This window comes from Eleginops maclovinus, chromosome 10, assembly GCF_036324505.1.
Source record: "Eleginops maclovinus isolate JMC-PN-2008 ecotype Puerto Natales chromosome 10, JC_Emac_rtc_rv5, whole genome shotgun sequence".
Lineage (NCBI taxonomy): Eukaryota > Metazoa > Chordata > Actinopteri > Perciformes > Eleginopidae > Eleginops > Eleginops maclovinus.
In genome coordinates this window covers 13,840,549-13,865,174 of record NC_086358.1, presented here as the reverse complement: position 1 = coordinate 13,865,174, position 24,626 = coordinate 13,840,549, and the positions used below count along the sequence as shown (strand labels likewise).

General features: G+C 39.9%; 1 protein-coding gene across 5 annotated transcripts in view; it reads left to right on the top strand.

Annotated features, from left to right (window-relative positions):
• tanc2b (tetratricopeptide repeat, ankyrin repeat and coiled-coil containing 2b) overlaps positions 1-24,626 on the top strand; it is a 141,168-nt gene that overhangs the window by 64,672 nt on the left and 51,870 nt on the right. For all 5 annotated transcript variants that reach the window (XM_063894055.1, XM_063894056.1, XM_063894054.1 and 2 more), the window contains one exon: positions 4,045-4,224. In XM_063894055.1, coding sequence (XP_063750125.1) covers positions 4,045-4,224 — 180 coding nt within the window. The remainder of the gene's footprint in view (positions 1-4,044; positions 4,225-24,626) is intronic.

Below are 24,626 nucleotides of genomic sequence, written 5' to 3'. Positions count from 1 at the left end.
TAACTTAACTCTTTTATAAAACAACTAACCCTTTTCTAGGTGACACAAATCGCAATAACTCACAGTATAGACACTACAACTGAACCCACAAAAGGGGATCACTTCAAAATGACTTTGCTCACAGAAAAACATAAATGGGAAAAGACATTGAATAACAATTTATATATGACAAAAATGGAAAAAATCACAGCACGTATTTAACCCCACAGAGGCTACATCAGTACCTCCCCAGTGCTTCACCTTAATGCCCATCAATTTTTATCAGATAATGTCGAGAGTGCACGCATTTCAATTATTTTTGTAACAAAGTTGTCACATGTCGTATTCACAAAGTGAAATATTTAACATAAAATGAAAATATCAAAGTAGAAATGTTCAGAGCTTTATAATATTGAAAATAAATTACAAAGAGTATCAATTATTTGGAATTTAATTACTAACCTTCAACAAAACAATTGTGACAAGAAAAAAAAATGCTCACGATTCAACTGGGAAAAAATAATATCCCGTGTTCATAGGTAACAATTCAATTTCAAGGGAAATTTTCCAATCAAAAAATGAAGCCCCTCTATTTTTTCACGTAAAAGAAAATCTGTTTTTGTAAGTTGAGGGTTGAGTTATAAGTTATATTTCGGTGAGTTGAGAGGAAGTTGTATGTGTGTTCCATGGTGGTGAGTGGGATTATGGTTTTAATAATGAGCGTGCTGACTGGAAAATAAAATACATTTAAAAAAAAAAACCTGTTTACCAAAAAAAGAAGAAAACAATGTTACTGGTAGTAATATATATATAGTGTCCTCTTTTGTTGATATCACGGAGTGTACTGAGCCGCTCCCGGGCATGGATGTGTATTATGTGAGTGAACCAGAAACAGCGTGCGCGCTTTTGCCACCTTTACCTTCTCATTTCCTGTAATACCTCTCTCTGGGCGCTCCCCTTCCAGACTCTATTTCTTCTCTCTTAATGTTTCCAGAGCAGAAACCCTTCGAGGCCTTGTTTGCCAGTTGTATTTTATGTTATGGCAGAAAAGTTTACGACTACTGGAAACAAAGTTATATTTACGAGTAGGGAACTGTATGAATTTTATATTCCTGCCTGTAAATCTGAGTTACTTCTGGGGGAAAGATGTTTATCAACAACGGGAATATGAGTGCTTGGTAGGAAATGTTTTGGGCAATTATAATTTCACGTCGGCTTTTTTTCCCTCCACTACTTCCTGCATGTTTTGAGTCAAACACCTCCCTGAATAGCTGTTTGCATGTATTTTGAGGCAATGAGTGGCTCTTAAACATGTCCATTTCAAATCCAAAATAAATCACTGTCAAAGCTTCCTTTTTTGGATTTCACCACTCACCCTCTCCCCTTTGCACCTTCTGATTTCTACCTCAATATCACTGCTTGCATGAGTCAAGATTGTGTACCAATAAGTGCTTAATTCTTTACCTTTTAAAAAGGAATATTACGTAACATTGTCACAATAAAACAATTTTATAACCTAGGAAATATGTAATCTTAATGTTAAATTACAACCCAGTTGCATGTGGTTACATGTAATGGCTCCGCCCCTTTAGCATTTGTCAACGCTGTGGTTGTCTGCCAGAAACTGATGAATTTACTTTTCACCCACATTTATAAAAAACTATTTTAAGATCTTGGTGTTTAAGAAATTATCTAACCAGATAAAGGATCTTTGTCATTGGATTACCAGATTTATTTTTAGAGTCTAAGAGAAACTATCTAAGCAAACATTAGCTGCAGGCAAACAACATCGGAAAAACACTGATATTTTTACATACAAAAACATTGCTTAATCAGATATGTTCTACCCGTTTTAATCATCAGATCAGTCCATTTTAGAGATAAGGAGACCTCTAGAAATAATTTTCTCCTTGTCAAAACCACTAAACGTTGAACAATGAAGAAATCTCAACTGTGGGAAACAGACTTAAATGCTAGACCACCATTATCCAATGCTTCTTGACAATGCCACCAAACTCTTGTCGGTCTCTGTTTTGAGAGAGCCGCCTAGTGGCAGAAAACAACATCATTTGTGTTATACGGTATCACTTTAGATTTTAAGGTTATTATTTTCACTCAAGATTACTTACCTTAGTTAATAAATAATGTATGCTTGCTCAGAATACCAAGTCCCCCTTTGGTATTCACGCCTCGCGCTGCATGCATGAGGAGGATTTCCATGCTTGGGGATGTAACCGCTGCTCCGACAGTTTTTTGCTTCTGCACTGACATTCCCCAGTGAATGGATGGACTGTCTCCAGCACTTCTGGAGCCACTGATAGTTGGTTGTGTGTGTGTGTGTGTGGTGTGTGTGTGTGTGTTTTTGTTCTTTCTATACTTGTGTATTTGCATTACAACAACTGGCCCCATCCTAACCGTCACACAGGCTTCCTCTGGGGCTTGTCACGGATTAGTGTCTGATAATGGCTTCATGTCTCAGCGTGGCGGCTGCCGTCTGATGCGACAATGTTGCTTGACCAGTTGGTTTAACAGCTTCGTCTGCAGGGACGTGAGCCAGAGCTGATTCACAAAATGGATGTGTGTTTGCAGAAAGCTGGCTGACGGGGACATTTAGTTGGTGAAGTCAAAAAAAGTTCACAAGTTTTGGTTTTGGGAGAAAGAGATTGAAATGGGTGGGGTAAGTGATAGAGATGGGTTGTTGTGCTCCGTCTGTTATTACGGCTCATTGTGAAAGCTTTTTTTTTGTGAATTGAAAGCCCTGTCGTGATCATGACTGGGCTCTTTTTCTAGTTCGGTTAAACATATATCAGATGGATAGAGAATCCTCCTTTGTTTATTAAAATGATTGGGTATTGTGTTGCTGCGAGGCCCACAGAGGTCCGGCAGGCTATAGTTTATTACAGCGACTGTGAAAGGCACGTGTTGCCTTCAGGGCTGTTCTCTCTTCTGGGTCAGGCCAATCTTGTTACACCCGATACTCATGATGCAATGCAGGGACCAGTCAGAGGTACTGTCGGAGTATTCATGTCCACACACTGGTCTGGTGCTAACACAAAAGCAGAAAATTGTTTCTTTTCTAAGTTGCTTCCGTTTGTTCAGTGTGAGAAACTACTATAGTTTTGTGGGCGGCTTTTCTGATTTCTTTTCCGATATCTTATAGATAAAGAAACAATCAATCGTTAAGGTCATTAATAATAGAAAGTTGAAGGCCAAAACACAACCTCTGTGAACCATAGAGTAAAATATCTTGAAAATCTCAGGCATAGGGTTATATATCATTATTTTTGCTGATCAAAATAATTCAAATTCATGATATTATACCAATTATCATCAAAATATGCCTAAAAGTTTTTATAAATGCACATAACACATCTTAACTTACATTCAGTTTATTTTCAAATATGTTAAAGGAGCCCTGTTATGATCATTTTTAGGCTCATAATTGTATTTTGTGCCTCTACTGTGACTACTCATACTGTCTGTGCTGCATCACGTCATTTCACCCTCTGTCTGAACCGAGAGCCCAGTCTGCTCTGATTGGTTAGCTGGCCAGCTCTGTGGTATTGGTTTACTGCTTATGGATGTTCTAGCCCCTAGCCTATCGTTTACACTGTGTTGGAGCGCTAGCCAATAGAAGCAAATGTGTTACATAGTGATGTCACAATGTTAAAGAAGTAAACTAATGACTACAATGGAGGTGTTTAAGGCAGAGGGGGGAGTGTGTGGGAGAGAAACTCCCTCTGGTGTTGACTCTGGTATTTTAGCCTTTGCACCTTAACCTATATAACACACTAAAGGAAAGGGAAACCCAAAAAAGCATAAGGGCTCCTTTAATTATTCATCTGATTATGGAAATCCACTATATCAGCATATAGTCTCTTGTTATTCTTATTAATTTATCATAAATCAAGGCAGAATGATATTGAAAAGACTACATCAGTGACATTATACCTACATATCAGTTCTATCTAGTGAAATGAAGTGAAGTCTCTGTGCTTTTTTGCTGACTCCCAACAGTGTGAGATTGTTAAAGCATCTCTTTGTTTTATTCCTCCCATCCTGCAGGTGGCAGCTTAGACAGCGACTGTGCCTTTGAAGGAGACTACGCTGTGCCGCGGATCTCCATGACCGAGGGCATGCAGCACATTCGCATAATGGAGGGCGTGTCGCGCTCACTGCCTTCCTCCCCGCTGCTCACCCACCAGACCATCAGTGTCAGGCTGCAGCCCGTGAAGAAGCTCACAGGTAAACCCCCTGCACTGAACTCTTGCTTATAGTGCAAGAATTGAATGTGTGCTAAACCTGGTTAAATTAGTCTTGTTCGCACATCTTCTCCTGTAGCTGTCCTCCCCCATAGACTCGTTGTGCCTCAACTGCCTTCCTCAACCCTTCACTGTACCACTGTAAGCAGAGACGCTAATCGGATCCACACACAGGAAATTAAACATATTTTTGTAGGAAAAAACAAGATGGAGGGGACCGGATAATCACCCTAAGGGTTGTCAATAATCAGAAATCACTTATGGTGTCACCCACTTCATTTTCAAAGAAGAAGAAGAAAATCCCAGGCTCTGTCTTATGACAGTTTTGAATTCTTGTAATCACTAAAGGCTTGATGGACTGGGAGCTCTAGCCTCATTTTATCATCTCCAACAACTAATCGTTTCCCCTTCACACTGAGGCCCCCCTCTGTCTCCCCATTACCTGGATTACGAGCCTGTGTCATGTTTCCCTCTGCTTTCATTAGGGTGGTGGATGGTGGCATTGGCTATGGTTTTGTACGCAGAGGCACGGCGGTCATCCAAAGCTCGCTCAGTGCTGCTGGATTTCAAAATGAAATATTGACATTGCAGCTTCACCCAGTATCAGCAGTGAAGGAGAATGGCAGTGAAGTGGGTGTGTAGGACTTGATTCAAGAGTCGCCACTAGGGTGCACCAGCCTCTCAGCTACACTGCATCATAAACCATTTCTGCTCTGCCGCGGGGAATCATTCATTTTGGCATCGCACAGAATGATTTATAGTCTCTCACGGGTCATTTAAAGTGTGGGTTTTTCAACAGGAAACTCAACCAAAACTGATTTTCTTTCATTCTACCTGGGTGTGCCACACAGCTCTGTGTGTGGCAGGATCCTACAGAGACTTTCTTAGACCGAGCCCATTTTTAAAAATGTTCCTCTCTTTGCTATTCCCTGCTGTTTGTGAATCCATCTTTGCTCCATTAGTATTTTAACCTAACTTTCTGTTTTGATGTCTACACTTTCATCTGCATGAGTCAAAGTGATTATTTTTTATTGTCAGTGTGTATGTGAATCTGTAAGTGTGTGTGTGTATGTTGATGGCTGTCACAGAGGAACATGTGTAGCTTGATTAATGACAGCTGTCTTATTTGTTCTATTCTTATTTCACGGCTGACAGAGGGAGAGGTTTGTTTGCAGTTTTGTCAAACGTGTCATCACTTGGGTAGTTATATTTTATCAGTCAGGTGCCTCTAGTTGCGAAGGCTGTTTTGTATGTTTAGATTTTTTATCTTGGGATTTAGGGATCCTCTTATTTTTATTACCCTTTATTTCAGGTTTGTGTGATTTGTATTTCCTTTGCATCATTTTTCCACTCCACTTTGCGCACCTGACAGTGAGATATATATATTTGTCAGGATTAGCTCGTTACTGGGGTAATCCACCCGGATTTATGTCTCTGTCACATATCCGATTGTGCTTTATATAGTATTCTGTTATTAATAATTAGGCCTTTGACAAAAGACAACATAAATCTTTGCTATTTTTTACAGCCAGTGTGGCCCCACAGGACTGAAATCTGCTAATCATAAAAAATGAGTGGCTCTAGGGCAGCTACTAACTTTTATCAATCAATCAATCATATTTTATTAGCCCAATAACACGTTTGTCTCGGGGGTTTGCAGAGTGAACAACATGCAACACCCCAGCAGCACACAAGAAAAAACTCCCTTGTATCCATTAATCTGGCAAATATATTCTCGATTAATAGCTTGGTATACAAAATGTCAGAACATTTGTGAAAGGTGTAAATGCCAGTTTCTCAAGTCCAAGGTGATATCCAAAAAATAAATGTATTACATTTGTAATATGATATTTATGATATATAACAGAGAAAATAGGAGAGGATAAAAAAGGATTTAAAAAATCCCTTTAATCAATTAGCAGAATAGTTTTTGGTCCATTGAATATTCATTGCATCTCTAACTGGCTCTATCCATATTGGCTCCATTACAAAGTCCTTCTTTTGTTATTATTCAGATTGCATTTCAAAATGCAATTTCGCTACTTATAGCAGTTGACCCTCTCTTGCACAAACACGTCTGGCTCTAAAACAACACGTACAAAGATGTCCCCAATTGCCCCCAGGACCTTCAAGTCTTCAAAAAGTCTGCGCTCAAGTGGCATCAAGCACCAGATTGTACTCTGCCTCAACCACCCCGGCTTTCTCACCCTTTAATTAATTCAACTCAGCACCACTTCCTGCACAGCTTGACAGTAGCGAGCTTGTGTGTGCTGCGTCAGAGGGCAGAACCCCTCCCATGGCAGAGATGGCAGAGGTGGGAGAAAGAGAGGTGGCATATGAGCACATTAGAGAGCAAACAGCAGCAGGTCTAAAAGGCTGCGGCGGTTTGATCCCCCCCACCCCTCCCCCAAACCAATCTCCTGTGGTTCCATCCACCAACCGCAGCCTCTCTTTGCCCTCCTGTGGCACAGTGCTGGTGCTGGTGAGGACTTGAGTTATTCAACCTCAAGGCTCTGATGGAATGAAAACGTTATGAAAGCGCTGACCTTTTTAGAGAATCATTGAGTTTCTGATTTAATCCCCTCGGCCTGCATGAAGACTCTCAAGGGGGCCCTCAGTGCTCGAGGGGTCAACTTGACAAATAGGTTGGAGAGGAAGGCAGGAGGCGTTCTGTACCATGTCATTGCAACTGACCGTGTAACAGGTTGGAAAATGTTCTATATGGACAGTAAACTAACTAAAACCAGTTACTCTGTTTTACTGTATTGTCTGAAATGTATCTAAAGAATAAAGACAAAGGAGTAGTCATGCCTGTACGGGAAATTGAATAAGTAGTTTCCAAAAGTAACAGGATACTTCCTGCAGGAGAGCACAAGTGTTACAGACCGATACTCATAGTACCTCATATAGTTTTTTCCATGAAATGAAATGAAATACTTCTAAAACACTTAATATAACATAAGATAACACGACTAAACAGTTAAAGAAATTCTGAGTAAAATAGTCATTTGTATTTGAATTTACGTATTCTCATTACAACGCTGTGGAGAGATTTTGTGTATATATTTGTACAGTTTTGCTTGGGAAGTACATTTTTAGCCAAGATAATTGGAAACAAGACTATCTTAACTCTAGGTCCACTGACTTGCCTATTCCACCTTTAATCACGTTACCAAAGTTTAATTATACTGAGTTATATCCAGTGAAACTGAAAACTTCCACATTCAAGGAAGACTTTGAAAGCCAATGGGTGGACCTTGAGTAAAGTCTTTAATTTTGTAGTATATTTAGCATGTTAACACATTATTAATAAAGTATATCAATATCCGGCACAACAGCCTGCTGATTTAGATTGGGCTTTAGTACTTAGCAAGAACCCCGTTCATTATTATGTAAGTTTCCATCAAGTTTAATAAAATTGAACCATCAATAATATTTGAATACTTTATTAAACCCCTGGGGAAAGTGTCTTTTAATCCCCCTGCCTTCCAGAGAGGTCGGACTAAACAATCAGGGGAGAGTTTATGTGTGTCCAGCAGCAGTGGGAAGTAATAAAGTGCATTTACTCAAATACTGAACGATAAGTACAATTTGGAGGTACTTTAACTTTAGTATTTCTATTTTCTGCTTCTGTGTGTAATTTTATCGCAGCAGGGGAAATGTTGTCTTTTTACTTAGGAGCTATAGTTACTATTTAAATTAAGATTTTTACAAGCAAATAATTGATCAGATTATAAAATGTGAGTAGTTAAAGTTATCTACAACGTGAGCAATAACATTACAAACATTAAACAAACATTAAAGTGTGGCTTACATAAGAACACATGAGAAATAATGATAGTATAGAACGGATAGAATAGTATAACACTGTCAATAGCGCTTCTGGATAATGACCACTTTACTTTAAGCACTTCAAATACATTATGTATGCAGGAGAGTTTTTAGAACTCTTAGAGCTTACTGTCTTTAAAGATTGTGATCTCTACATAATTAAATCAAATTTTCCCGCTCGAAATGTTCACTTTTCAAGCGGAAAATCATATGTTCTCAGTTAGTTTCAGATTTGCAACACTCCTTCATCTCGATGCATTTTCACAGATCCTCCGGACCACTCAGTTTACATTGTCTATATTTAGTGCGCTGTTATCTAAGACCAGAGTGGCGATGATTGCTCATTCTCTCAGTGATATCTCAGCGACTGATTGTTATGAGTTGTAATCACTGATTGCTTATTTGTTCCTTAATAAACCCCTCACTCAATTGTCGGCTCGCCAGAGACCATCGCCCCAGCTGATTGATTGTTCCCGCTCCACTTTCCTACATTTAAAGGGAATTATTTCAACATCTCTCCCCAGATTACACTGCTTTCCCCTAATTAATGGCAGCAATCAATACAATTACTCATTCCCCATGGATTGCCACATAAAGGTAGAAAATTGCATTTGGCCTTAAAACCTGAGAATCTGCTTGATTTATTTACAACACCTTATTTTTTCTCTCTGTCTTGCTGCAATTATCACAGTAATATGAGTAAATCTAAAATCTATTGTCTCCCTGGTGCTTACAGTAATGGAGTGATATGTGAATAAGTGGCACTAGTAAAGCTTATTTGTAAATGGCCACATAATGAATGCATAAAAAACGCTCAGCAGCGGCACAGTGTGCTGAACTGCTGAGTCAGGTTTTACAGCTCATTGTGGGGGTGGTCTTAAAGGATCCACATTAAAACAGAGTTCTGTTAAATGTGCTACTGAAAGCTGCATCTCTGGGCCTGTGTAATTGTTTGGTGGCATTAACCGTCCTATTGGAGTTGACAGGATCATTTGTTGGCATATTTCTCGCACAGATACAATGGACTATAATAAGATTTTATTCTGCTTTAAAGCCACAGCCGACACTCGTGTTCAGGCACATTATTTTGGGATTTACAAAAGCATGAAAGGTATCATTACCTGAAGTAGTGGATGAGACGATTTGTGGAAAAGGCTGGTAAAACTAAATGGTTCTACATCCTAACAAAATGCTTCATAAGTTTTGAGAGGTATTTAACATACAGTAGGAGGAGCGGAGGTATCCATGAATGGAATCAGTTGCTACATCTAGACCTCTTTCTCCTTATTTTCGCACAAAATCAAACCATCACAGCATCTAATTTGTGTGAGGATTTGCTTCTTATCTTGGTACTTCATGGTAAACTTAATATGTTAAGATCATAAATCACATCACATGTGTTTCCTTGGTAGATGGAGTTTTGTCTACTTTCTCTTAGAACTTTAAAGACTTATCATCCATTTTGACATAAATTCTAAGGTTCCTCAGACAGGGCAGGTAGAAATACTACAATGTATAAGCGCTTTCTACTTATAATTTGCTAGTTACATTTCAAGTTTTTATTATAAAGGATCACCCCCCTTTAAAAGGTTATATTACATTTGTCTATCATCTGTGCGTTTTGTGAAAGCTGGACTTTTCCTTCAAGTCCTCTCACACTGACCTGCACTGCACCAGCTTGAGCATTTTTACAGTCTCCTGTCCTTTCTCTGTTTTCGGAGAGGCATGCTGACATTTGGGACATCTCAATCTCCGTCTCTTCACGCCTCCTTAGCCAGCCTCGTGTTTTATATGGCATCTGGTGTCCTCTGAGGATTTCTGAAATGAACACTGACATTTGGGACGTCTCAATCTCCACGCCTCCTTACACCAGCATTGCACCTTGGGAAAATGGTTCTTCAATTATTGTCATTATTTCTTGCCTCAACCGTCCCAGACGACACAGACGCTCCGAATCATTTGCTCCGCTGAAAGGAAATGTGACATTTTCAGGTCCTCTGTCACAGGTTGAAAATAAAGAGTGAAGGTTAAGTGTAGGAAGGACTCATGAAATGGAAGTATGATGCCCTCAGGCAAAGCACTAAAGAACCTGCTGCTTTAAGTGCTGTGACAGAAATCCTTGTCATATTTTTGCCGTCAGCCAAACAATATGGATGTTTTTATTGAAGAAATATAGCATATCTACTTTTTCTTTATTAGGTGCACACATCACTTTAACAGTGTGTCAAGGTTACCTGATGGGAATAATACATATCCATATCTGCCATTTATTGCAGTTCATTCAATTCTGATAAAACCCCTTTGAAATATATTGACTGAAAGAGTAAATGACTATTAAAGTTGTCTAAAAAGAAAGTTTTGTTGTTCTGTCAGGGAAATGTGCAAATAAGACAGGGAGGGAGGCATGTCAAGAACGACAAGGCATTACTGACTATCAACAGTGCTGTGTGTTAGGATCACTGTTTATTTGTTTAGCTTTAATCTGTCAGGAGCTGCTTGACGATGTTGAAAGAGACACATATTTGCACAGGATTAGGTTCGATTGGGGAACACAAGTACTTGGTTAGGTTGGGAAAAGAGGTTGAGATACGTGACAAATAACTCGAGTGACTTCAGGACAGCTGTTATATGACAATTAAATGCATTCTGGTTTTTACTCTGAGTATGACAGCTATCTACTGGGTGATTGTCCATCCACTCTGACCCCCTCCCGACATCGACTTTGGCCCTTACACTTCAGCAGTACTTAAATTGATTTTTTGGGATAAACACAAAATAAATTCTGTCTGGAGGGAACTTTGGGATTTTAGTCTTTGCAGACCTTTTACGAGCACAAAAACCTCTATAACACACTACAGGAAAGGGAAAACCCCCGAAAGCATAAAAGTGCTTGACTTTTGTAGGGTTAGCTACACACCGTGTATGACAACAACCTGGAGACTTGAGGCAAAGTTTGACTGCAGAGATGGTAAGATCTGAAACTCAGGTTTTATGAGGAGGACTGGTTGTGCACAGAATGGGACACTCAACGACTTTGACGTGTAGCTGTAGCACATCTGTAAGGCTTGTTGGTAACATGCTGCTAAAGCTGCTTTGAGATGTCACGCTGGGGAAATAAGTGTGACTGGAGAAGATTAATAACAAACATTTAGAAACCAGCAGGCTTACAGCCTACCGGATATGAGCCCCCAACAAAAGCAAAGGCGGTACACAATAAACTCTCTGCCCTGTGGGGCTTGAACCCCTAAATAGCCGTAAAACACAGCTGCAGCTGTACAAATACAGTTTCAAGGGTAAAACAAGGACAGATGGGGATGCCGGAGCCCAAGAGGAAAATGGAGTAAGTTTATTGAAACCAATGCTCCTATCAAATAACACCGCTCCTCTTTTTTTTCTTCTTCACTTGTGATCTGATCTCTCCCCAAAGCGCTGTCCATGTACGGCAAAACTGTGTCCCTTTAATAATACCCTCCCTCCCTTTTTTATGCCATTTTCCTTCCTCCCTCTACCCACCCTTCTCCTCCCCCTCTTTTTGCTCTGTGGTTGCCATGACAACAGCAGCACTGCACCATTCATCTGTTGGAGACCTGAGCTCCTGTTCCTATAGTGAGAGTGCGCCTCTCACATCTATACATAACACGCTAAGCGCTAATGCAGTCACGGAGGCGAATGAGGCGCTCTGTGCTCCCGGGGCTCCTTGCGGGAATAGCGCCTGTTTGCTGTTGTTGTTTTTTGTGATTATTTTTCATTTTATTTATAGTGGCAAATGTTCCGGTCACCTTTCAGCCCTCTGTACTACTGACATCATAGAAATGTCACCTCTGTGTCCCCCAGTGACACAGTGACTCGCTGCGTTCTCTTCCTTACTCCTTCCCTTTGCCTCCCTCCCCTTCCTCTTTCCTCCTCCCCTCGCTCCTCCCGTCCCTGCCATATCTTGCCTGGCTCTGTATCACTTACTGCGACTGTACTGAGCGGGCAGCATCAGCACTGAAACCTGTGGAGATTTCATCAGAAACGGGGAAAAAAAGAGATCCTCCCTGCGTTTATCCTCCCCTGCTCGGCTGCAGGTATTTTTTTTTTCTTTTCTAGTATTCGTTTTCTCTTTTCTTTTCTTGCTTGTTTTTTGATGAACTGGTCATCGCTCAGGGAGGAAGGACTGTTTGTGTCGCTGGAGGGTGAAGGAGGAGAGCTGGTGCCGTACTCCAGCCTTCAGGAATGCCAGATCTGGTTTGAGAATGGTGAGCCCTGCCACACCCTCTATCGCTTGTTTCATTCCTCCATCCGTTCCCCCTCCCCTTTCACCTGCTGCTCCACCTTGGCTCCAGGTCTGTCTGCTCTCGGATCTCAAAGCTGTGTCGGCCACTGGTTCGAGTGACGTTTGTGCAGACATGGGGCTGAGGGGAGGCACGCAGGAAAGTGATTTCTCTCCGTGAAATGATGCGTTTGTCAGAGGGCTGCGCTCTAATGACAACGTAGGTTCGAGGACCTGTGAATCAACCAGAGTGCGATAATGTAAGTGTTTTTTCGTGGTGAGCTGCTCTGTTTCATGCGTCAGCGTGGGTGAGCATTCAATTGTCTTTGAGTGTGTATATGTGTGTGTGTGTGCGTGTCTAAGCACAAGCTGTGGGCGGCTAATGGTGCTTGTTCTTGTTGTTTTGTGTCTCACTTTTCCATCTAGAGCACGGCATCATATGTAGCATATGGTTGCGTAAATGGGCTGAAGTTGGTGGGGAATTGTTTTTTACCCCTCACCACGCTTTCAGTAGCAGCTGCTTGTTGTTGTGTACCAGAATCACTCCGTCATGTGCTGAGATGTGGTTCCTCCTTCCGGTTCCAGTGCTGCAGGCTACCTGCCTCCCTACCTCATCCCAGGGGAATGCTAGCTGGTGTGTGAACGGAACAGAATGTCTCAATAACAATGTCTGATAGCAAAACACAAGCAACTCATCAGCAGCTGCTATTGCTGGTCTCAGGTGAATGGTTTTTGATGAGGCGCCCACAGCCAGTTTTCACACCACTTAGTATCACCACCTGGAGAGTGCTTTGTTGAGCTTACTTTGTCAGCTGTCATTCAGGACGCATCAGGCAGTGAAGATAATAACTCCCATTTCGGGGTGGATGAATAGCCTTGTTGATTGTGTCCAAGGTGGAAGAACTGCTGAGTTTTAAGATCCCTCTTGGGGTTATTTGAATCTGGTGGAGTAGAACGAATGAGGTCTTTTCCAAGGAGATGTACAGCTTCCCTTTATGGTTATATCACAAGGATTTTTGTATTATTTCTCTCCCTCTGTAGACGTTTTAGCGGAGTAATGATTGTCTGGCAAGAGCGACTTCTCTCTTGCTTTCCTTTTTAGCTCTACTCTCTGAGATTCAGACTTTCAAAGGACTGGTTTTAAAGGCTGAATAATTCCTTTCTCAAAACGTGTAATGACCCTAATGATTAGTTTTCCATTTAACTAATAAGGGCTGATAATGGTTTTTGCAATCGCATCCTCTCCTCTTGTTACTTGATGTATTTCTGTATTTTCATTACGTTTTCATGTACTTGAGTCTGTGGGCCCTGAAAGAAACTTTAAAAATAGCGATTGAACTAGCACAGAAAGATATAGGTACTTCAATTCTTGTTTGAGACAGTTATAGAGCTTTTAATTGACAACATAGTCTGCACTATCTGAGAACCCCCGGTGAAAGTGTGTTTTTCAAGGTTATTCTCATCTCTGATTCTTCCGGAGTTTTTCAAGTGTCTTGTAGTTGTATGTCACTGTTTATAATATCATATTTTCACCAGACCGGTCAGGTAAACCTTTATTTTCAGTGCCTGGCTTCTCAACCAATGTGGCCCAAATGTCTGAAAATCAGCCAAATAAACCCTAGTGCAGTGGATCAGAGGGATATTGATTTATATAATTGCTCAATTTCCCTCTTTTACGACCCTTCAGCGTGTGTCAGACAAATGCCTTTTAGGGCTGGGATAGGTTCTGAAATAAATATGACAGACAGTCTATAATCCAACCTTCATTGGTCAGTTTTTAGGGGTCTCTTAACCTGACATATAGTGTATAAAATGTAGCCCTAGCTGCACTATATTGAATGCTTCCCAACAGTAATGTGATGTTAATGTTCTACCCAGTAGATTATAGGGCTATATTCACCGTTAGATAATGGTACAGAGCCTGATTTTGGATGCATCTGCAGGCTTGTTTCATTACTCAATCCTAATTACAAAAGCCTGCTGACTGACTATTGGCGTGTAGGCACAGTCAGTACTATACTCGACACCTCGTCTATAAATCAAGCATTGGCACCATCACTGTCCTTTGAAATCCCTAACTTGTTTTTCATTGCAAAAGGTTAAAGAAATCTAATTATGAAGTTGTAAAAATCTAGTTGGTCAGTGTCATGTTCCTCCATCGTTTCCGGTCTATCAGGTGATGCAGCAACTCTTGCTTTCTGCTTTATTTTTTAAACAATTGCCTTGTAGGTCTGTTCCCTTTACAGTCAAACTGTACTTCTGAAATTTGAATGACTCATCTAGAGAGGCAGTATTGCCTAACTCCGTAACGACTCCCTGGGATCTAGAATTACAATCTTGTATTATGATGATAGAAGACACAGTTAGTGTCGCCATTAGCAAGATGAAGTCATCCTCTTGTGTTCTTGAGCGTCCCGTGTGTGTTTATAGCAGGTAACAACCTGTAATTAGATATATTCCCCCAAAGCTTTCAAAACAGCTAACATACTGTTTACCCTCTGCCAAAGAAATGTAACCAAGACAGTGCTGTCCTTATCAATTACAGACCCATTTGTAATCCTCCTGTTTTCAATAAACTTCTGAAGAGAAACTGTTTTTCAACCATGCACCAAAACATCTAATGACAACAGCATATTGCAACATTTTCAGACTGGTTATTAAGCAAACACTGCACTGCAAAAAGTAATCGAGAACTCAGAAATAGTGTAAGTGCTAACAAAGTGCCTGTCCATAGCATCAAAAGAGTATCTGTCTTGTTTCTTTCATACTTTTTGTGTTTCTTGATATAGCGTTCCTCAAGGAACCATTTTTGGTCCTTTTCTGTTTTATACCTGCATATGATTTCACTCATCAAAATGTTTTTACCACTGTAGGATGATTGAACGCTCATCAATGCATAGAGCCGAGAAATCTTTAAAACTAAATATTAAACATAAACAATTAAGTAGAGAGAGTCTAAATAAGTATTCAGCTAACTTGCCAAACACATTTAAACATATACAGAGAAACTTGAGAACATGTGAAAATACAAGATTTCAGGAGCTAAACTAAATACCTTGTTAAGACCTTTAACAAACACATTTTTAAAGATGTCCTCCAATGTCTTTGTTCCTCAACATTACTCTTTCTTTACAAAATGAAAAGTGACAGCTATCATTTTGTGGAATAATTGCCTTTTGATTGTAGAACAAATTGGTTTTAATTCTCCAATGAAATTCTATTAACATATTTAGCTTTTTTTATTGCATTGCTACTGATTGTTTTATCGTTCCATATTATAATCCTCTTATTTAATTAACTTTTACTTTGGGACAATAACTATTGCAATTCTATTCAATTCTCTTGTAACACAAAGCACAAGACTACAACTTTGAATGAGAGCTGCTTTATAAATGTAACTATTATTTTTATTTACAGTGGGCCTGTGTTGCCTGGTTTTATCTGGATATTTAGCAGTACCTTCTGGAAAAAAAGAGCTGTGGACTGGAAAAGAGAAACCCGCAGTGTGCTATAAATAGCGATAATAATGATTTGCTTACAAAACAGAGCAGTGGGTTACATATACCACCTCACTGCTTTCTGCGAATGCTGGTGGTGGAGAGCTGAGCAAACATTTCTCTGTGAGATACACGCGGAGGCTTAAAGAAGTGTGTTATTGTGGGTGTATGTGTGTCCAAGCGTATCCAAACGCTTACACACTGCTGCACAGGACTGCACAATGACACCAGCCTCAGCTTTATAATTCACTACTCGTCTGTGTGCTATTCACTTATTTGCTCAGTCATTTCAGGGTACTAAGCCGCTATGAAGGCATTTGTCGGGTTACCCAGCTTTGACTTTGTATCGTCGCAATCAGTCTGCTACCTACTGGGTAACATAAGAGTAAAAATTGATTACAGCCTATGTCAGACATGAAATCATTTTGTTGGGGGAGGACTTATATTTTTTTGCTAAAAATAGTGCCAGATTATCTGAAGCATCTCCACAAGTTTTAAAACTATTTTGATAACCAAATGCTAGTTACTAATGTATCTAAAATAGCTTAGAAGATTCATGCTTTGTCTTATTTTCTCAACGACGAGCAAGAAGTTGATTATAGTTAGGAAGTTATAAATAGCCACTGTAGGGGCTGAGATCCATCAGGGACAGAGGTCGAGGCAGCCTTGCTATTATTAGGCCACTGTATCAAGTGGTGGCCTTGGAAATTATGCCACTCTCGCTTTCTTAAAGTGCTATCGTAAACGTTACAGCTTGCTGGTATCATTCCGCCTCAGGAGTGAAGGCCTCCTGCTGAGCTCAATGTAAGAAAGTTCAGTCACACTTTTCCTTGTCCCCTGCCACTGAAGGAGTGAAACTATAAGAAAGTTAAGTTTACAGTGTCTGAACCGCTCAGTGTTAACAATAGCTGTGCTTCGGAAGCTTAGTCATGAGGGCAGGGTCCTTCAGGAATGAAGGATTTGTTCACTGGAGTAGACAGCTGCACAAAAAGCCTGCAGGATGGACATAAGTACATATTTACACAAGGGATGGAATGATAAAAATAAAGCTGCTCGGAGCAAATAAGTAGCCCTGTGTTGCAACATTTGATACAACAGTACACTATTGATCTACCTAAAATAATGTAAAGCAAGAAGGCCATTTAAGCAATTATTATCAACAGTACTCTTGATTATGCGGTTATAACATTTTGCTTCATTCATATTGGTTCTTAAAAAGGTCCTTAGAAAAGTCTGTCAGATCCTGGCTTGTTCTTCAACCTCTGGATTTTTTTAACCTGTGTCCTGACATAATGAGTCTGATTGTCCTCAAAACTTGAAAGCACATGCCAGTTGTTCCAAATTAGCTAAGTAAACACCCTGCCAATCCACATAGAACAGCATGGGACTTCAACATTGTGGGCAAAAAATGAAGTCAAGAATGTGCTAAGTCTAAAGAGTGTGGAGCATCTGTCATGCAAAAAACCGGCTTAATAGTTCTGAAGTGGCCGTATATTCAGCATGAAGTGAAAATAGGGCGTCATATTTAGTATTATCAGTAAAGGATTTAAAATAACACAAACAAAGATGCGCAGGAGGCTGTTACTGGAAACGTGGAGAAGTGATAGTGTAGTGTTGTTTGAGATGGTTATAAATTCTAAAATGATTATGTCACTCACAATCCATCAGATAGCTCAGTGGTTAGAAACATGGCGGCCCATATTTGCCAAGTAGGTGGGTTTGACTCTTGCCTGCGGAATTACTTGGCATTGTCATCCCCAACATTGTATTGATATAATAAAGGCATTCTCTTGCCCCAAAAATATTTTAAAATAGTATACTTGTCACACACGAGTTAAGAATGCAGTCCAAACAACCCTAACCCTAGCCAATGTCATATTTGCATTATTTTATTTATGTTATTTGCACTATGTTTGTTGAGTTGTTTGAGGAGCCTGGGATATAAGATTTTCATTGCCAACATATATGCTGTATCTGCTGTGCATATGACAAATAAAACCTTTGAACCTTTGAACCTATCTTGCTTTAATAAAAGGGGAAAAGATTATTGGATTTTGATGTTTGAATAAGGAGAAATTATAAAAACTGTTTTGGCATCTTTTGCTAAATATGTAAGCAATATGACCAGGAATGTGATCTCAAGTGTTGAAAAGTCATTTTTAATTTCATCTTGGCTTTACGGAGTCCTGTCTCTTCATGTTTGGTCAGTCGAACTTGGTCTCAACTTGAAATCAGCCTTACATGCACTGTGTGAGGATTAGCTAACTATGTCTCTCTGTCAAGGTGTTCTCTAAATATTTAATTAGCCAATCAGATTCCAGACAGCTTGTCTTGTCGCTAGGCTGGACGGCTGAATGCTTTGTGAAAACTCAATGTGACTTGCTGATGGAAATACAGCGTAACAACAAAATCTCATAGAATTAAGTCCTCCCAACTCATTTGTTGATTTGGCTGTTATATACCTTGATGTAGTGCTGGTGGTCTAATCCACACCAAATAAGGTTAAATGAAGTGTTGAATTAACAGCTTTTTGGGCGAGGGAGAGTTCAGCTAATGAGCGTTCTTCGAAAATAAGCCCCTCTCTCTTAAAATTCTGCATATGCCTCACCTTGCTCGGCTAATCCTCCCAAGGCTGTACTGATAAAAACCCATGTTTGTGTGCATGTGCAGACACCCTCACATATAAAAGAGGGAGAGGCAGTCTTGCTAATGGACTTGCACTTGCTGCTGCTGACTGCCTCTGTTTTGATGCTGCATAGCAACATCTGGTCTGCATTGTTCAACAAGTCAAGCAAACAAAATCACCCGTAGTCCATGAGCCAGATCACTGTAGGCTCTGTGTACATGTTAGCCCCGGGCCGTACGTTAAGACTGGAGAAAGTAATGTAAAATGGTACATCTGAAGATCTCAGTATCAGGCACACATTAACTATCAGCCACATCTCGTTTCAGTCGATATATCATTTATTTAAAAAGTACTCAGCACGGATTATGCCTGGCACTTCATTGAGGTTGTCAGACATACGATGGACAGCAGAATCTGTCTGCACCTCCTGCTCTTTTTCCTAGTCAAAATCTGGTGCCTACATTACCCACAATTCAACTGGACCACCAATAGTTATATGTATAAATATACAGTATGTATATATAATCCACTGCCAATATGTGTGTGTAGTAAATTTTCCATGTATGACTGTAGCTTAGTGACATTTTATATAGTAGAGTATTCACTTTGTATTGTGTATTATTTAGATACTCTAGTGATATATGTCCTTGTTTTTGTGAATTTGTATATACTTGCTGCTAATGTTAATGTTCATTTTTGTCACATTTGTATCTTATTGTATCTTTTAAATATGTGTAACTTGCTTAATGCTTGACAACCCTGCTGCTCTGACAAAATAATTTCCCAATTTGGGATCAATGAAGTATCTGTCTATATATATATATCTAGTTTGGTCAGCGTGTAAAGCATGTAGCAGTTAATGTAGTCTAGGTTGAATTCCCCTTCAAAAGGAGGACTTTATTAATTTATTTAGTCAGTAAGCCTGTTTATGGGCAATTTCTTCCTCTGTCTAAAAGATTAACATCAAAGCATTAGTCTTAATTATTTCTGCCAAAATCTCATGACAATTGGGCAAATAAAACAAGTTGAATATAGACTTGTCCTGCATTCTGTAAAAGGCATTGAAATGTAACATTAACATTATTGTTTAAGCAAATTTCAGATGATAATATTCTAAGAAATGTGTCTAATGTAAGGCACTACAGCTGTCACAATTCTTCACACTGAACATCAATAGTTAATTATTTTATAATCAATAATTTATCCCTAAAAATGATGTGAATTTTAAGTAACCAAATCACCTATATCCATCCCGAAGAACAAACAAATATATAACCATCTTTAAAGTCCTCACATTTGGAAATAAAAACACCTTAAAGAGCAAGAGGAGATTGAAGATAGCTACAACACAAAGGACAAGAGCCTCAGTTGCTCCAGCTTGTATAGTTGAAGCTGAGTTCCTTGGATCGAGGTGAAGAGGGGAAGGCTGTGAGAGTTGTCGATACAAAAAGGTTGTTTGATTACATTTGAGCGGATGTGGTGTGAGTTTGAAGCTTTTAGTGTCGGTGAAACCACCCTCTCCCTGCGTTACCAACACCTAGGAAAAGATGGACAAGACTCGCCGTTTCCCTGTGCTCTGCTGTTGCCATAGTGACCAGAGCCGCATGCTCGCTTTCTGTGAAGCTCTGCTTGGGTTGCAGACAGCTGGGCGATGTATGTCCTAACCCACATTAGTGTGTGTGTGTGTGTGTGTCTGTGTGTGTGTGTGTGTGTGTGTGTGTGTGTGTGTGTGTGTGTGTGTGTGTGTGTGTGTGTGTGTGTGTGTGTGTGTGTGTGTGTGCGTGTGTGCGTGTGCGTGTAACGGTAATGTATGCATATGTGTGCGCCTGAGGTCATATGTAACTGAGACAGCGTTTCAGACAATACTTCATCACCATGGAAATGTCTCCTTTCACGTGCTTATCGTTCACTTATGTGCAGCAAATCAAATGAGAGAGTGTGCATTGCATATTAGAGTCTCCAATTCATATTCAGATCTTGTCGTGTATGATGAAAGGTTGTGTTGGTGGGGACCATGGTGTTGAAAAAAAGCGCTCCTCTCTATGCACTCTGCACATGGACTTGGATCACAATATTGATTTGATTTGATTGACTTTTTTATTGTTGATGATTTCACCAAAGGCTGTGTGTACACGCCAACAATCTAGGGAATAGAAATCAGCCTTTAAAAAAAAATGTAAACTGTCCATTGTCACCAATCTTTCCGCATCCCCCCCCCCCCCGTTCTCACTCTAATCTCAAATGTACACACATGCATACTAACGCATGCATACTCATTTTCACACCCCTTGCATCCAGAGCATGTAACAAATATCTATTTCACAGCCACGTGCATGTGCACACACAGACGGAGATATTTATTCATAAGCTCATTAGAGGAGTGGATTTGCCTGCTGCCATCCATCACGCCGTCACCCATCCTCAGCCTGGCACACACCGACAACAGAACTGCAGGAGAGAAGTCCCTGGGATTTAGTCTCCTGGAGCCGCAGATATAGAGAGGGATTTACTCTTCACTCGCCCTTTCACAGAGGTGAGATCAGGAAGACAAAAACCAAGAGAAATGGTAATCTACCATTTGCAGTAATTTATCCAGAGACTGATATTCTGTAGAGGAAAATTGTCTCTATGCACAGTCTATGACGACTGGTGTTCAGCAGCATAGTAGTTTAAGAGATGCGCAGGTGTACTGTCATAGATTTAAGATTGTAAAAAAGCTGTTGACATAGCTGACGTAATTGCCGTGGGTGCTCTTTCCGGCACTCTATCACGTGGAAGCTCAGCCTGTGACTCTTCGCTCTTCGTAGCTTGTTACGAGCCACCGCAAGCTGTTGCAAGTTTGTCACTGCAGGTGCAAGAGCAGATTATCGAAATAAAACAGGGACTATGGGTTTGAAATGGAAATTGACAAATGGGCATCACTATGTGAATGTTTCAGGACTCAAGTTTAGAGAAATATTGTTGAATATGTGTAGATTTTGATAATGTCTCTTAGTGGTTGATGATACTGTTTGCCCTGGAATTCATTTGTGAATGGGCAGAAAGAAAGGTTAGGAAACACATTTTTTTTAAGGTCAATGGCTGTTAATAACATCCTGAAATGTGCCTGCTTTTCTTCACTTGTGCAGACGCACTAAGTACTATGACCATTACTAAGAATATCAAAATACCAGGATATTTAAAGAAATGTATGTATAACTAGTTTATATTTTATATAAGTGATACTTAACATGTGTACAGTACCATGCATTGACTTCTTTATTTTATTATTGCATCCAAAGGTTAAACTACGGATTTATGATCATTTTTCTTCACTTGCACATTGTGTTACTCTTTGTTAGATTTGTAACTATTAGATATTTATTGAATCACTTGTATGGATCTTTTTCATAATTTTTATCATCACAATTCCAGCGAAACATTGAATATTTGCCAAATTATATAGCTACTAATACAAAAAAAATGTTTGGAGTTGTTTGTCTGGCATGATACATTGAGCTTATCTCATGGCAGTTGGTCCAGTCGTGGAGAACTCCCACTGCTCCCTTCTTCCTCCTGGCTGTCAGTCTGAGTTTCTCACTGTGGCATCTGTGCTGGCTCCCTTCCTGGATGTGGTCAATTAGCAGGGTCCTCTCCAGACCAAACCAACACAATATTAACACTCTGTGTGTGGCAGGCATCTACTTTAGACGCATACTCATAGCTCTGAAGGAGTTCTTTATTTTCTCTGCCAAGGAGATTTTGTTTTTGTTTGTCTGATTGCGTGTTTGTGAGTGAGCAGAATATTTCAAATCTGGGCGACAGATTGCAGTGGATTGGTGTAAAGTTGGACCATGGGAAACGGAACAAGTGCGTTGTTTTTGGTGCAGATCAGGATGTAACTCAAAATGATATGCTCACAGTTTGTTGTGAGATGGCTCAACATCAATCAATCAAAGTTTATTTATATAGCCCAATATCACACATTTTACATTTGTCTCAGTGGACTTTACAGAATATGAATACGACACCCGTCTGTCCTTGGACCTTCACACCGTACAAGGAAAAACTTCCTATAAAACCCCAGAGTTACGGGGGCAAAATGGCAGAAACCTCGGGGCGAGCAACAGAGGAGCGATCCCTCTCCCAGGATGGACAGAAGTGCAATAGATGTCGTGTTTAAATTAAAGAGATAATACATTTGCTACATAGGTAGTCCAAAATGCTGGAGAATGAATGTGTCTAACTAAGAAGACGATGGGTCCAGGTGGATGTCAGCAATCCTATGGCAGCCATCAAAGAAGTAGTAAGGTGGGCATCAGGCAGGACCACAGAAACAGGAACGGCCAGACTCTGGATCCAGGGCTCAGGACCACAGCATCAGCCACAGCCCTGACTCAGGATCTCGGCATAAACAGACACCAAAAATAAAATTTGGGGAGGTGGGTTATTTGGAACATGAGGGTAGACAGGTACAGAGAGAGGGAAGGAAGAAGTAAGACATCCCCCGACAATCTAAGCCTATATAGCAGCAAAACTATCAATCAAATGTCTTCAATCAATTTGTGTTCAAAGTGCAGAATCATCACGAAGCATGGTCCCAATACACTTTACAGTTAATACAGAACATACAGCAATCAATCAGTTAACGATAATACAAATTAAATATTAAAAACATCAATGTTGAATAAACGTTAAAAGGTGATAAGCCAGGCTGAATTTTAGGGAAGGCAGTAATGTAATGAATAAAGGTAGGTTTTCAGTCTTGATTTAAAGATTTCAAGTGACCATCCTTCTTTTAACGTTTAGTCTACTGAATGGATTGTCATAAGCTAATAGCTACACACATTCTTAACCACAATTTGTAAACACCTTTTAAGGTCAATACATTTGGCCAAATACCTGACATTCCCATCAATCTTGCGACCATTTGTCGGGAGCTAGTTAGCAAATTTAGCATGTTAGCGACAAAGATGGCATATCAGTTTAGCCAGTTAGCGCTTCTCATTGAGCATGATGGCTTTAACATGTAGCTGCCAGCATGGCTGTAGACTCTCGGTCTTGTACAGATAAATGAAGGATTATAAGCTCCCTTATGGCATGGCAAATCCTACCAGTGATACATATCATAAAACCCTTTAAACCCCATTAGATTACCAGCATTTGAAGGAAAATAAATCAGACTCACCACGAATAAATCAGAGAGTGAGTTCCTGATGATTTGAAGACAATTCTCTTAAAACTGGTTTGAAAGTATGCTTTTAAAATGGCAAGATAAGATTGTGCTACCTGTTGCAAAAACTATTCAATTTGTTCTGTTATACTGAACATACTGTATGTTATACTGTATGTTGCATTGATCCAGTTCTGCTGCTGAAGTATGCTCTGTTTGCTGTCTGACGTTACACCACTTAAGACATACAGTATATAGACAGATGGACAACTCTACTGCCAACCCATTATACACAGAGAAACACACATGCATTATACTGGCAGTAGCTGTAACATAAACCCCAATCAAAAGTGTTATGAAGCCTGTTCATTGTTGCTAGAAAATGTTTTTCAGCTGCTGCTTGTGACTTCCTGCTCACACCACTCTAGTTCAGCGCGGTGTTGCTGCTCCGGATAGCTTTGGACATGTGCACTCACCCATACTAAGAATGGTTAACAGTAGCAGCATACCCTACATAATCTAAATCCTCATTTAACCAGATTAGCCAATTATAAACACATTATTCTTAATTCCTGCTCACACAATGAGCCATGAACATTTTTTTGTTGATATAAGCTAGATTTCTTTGCACACTTTGACCTGTATCCACCTCCATTAAAGTAGCAATTTCAAGAAAGAGAGGTAAGAAAGGTCAGAGATAATATGCCTAGTAATATTTATTCTCATTAGGACTGCAATTGATGATTATTTTCATTGAAGATTGCTCTGTTGATTGCTTTTATGATAATCATTAGTTGTACCCTGTAAAAAAAAAAGTCAGACAGCTATAATGAATGTTGTTTTATGAAGAGCCCAAGAAGTCCTCAAATGTCTTGTAATGTCCACAACAAAGAAACAAACAAAGATATTCAGTCTACCGTCATAGAGATGTGAACAAACCAGAACATGATAGCATTTAGTGCTGGGCGGTATACCGTTTCATACCGAATACCGTGAACTTTATACCGTTTGATGTGAATTTTTCATA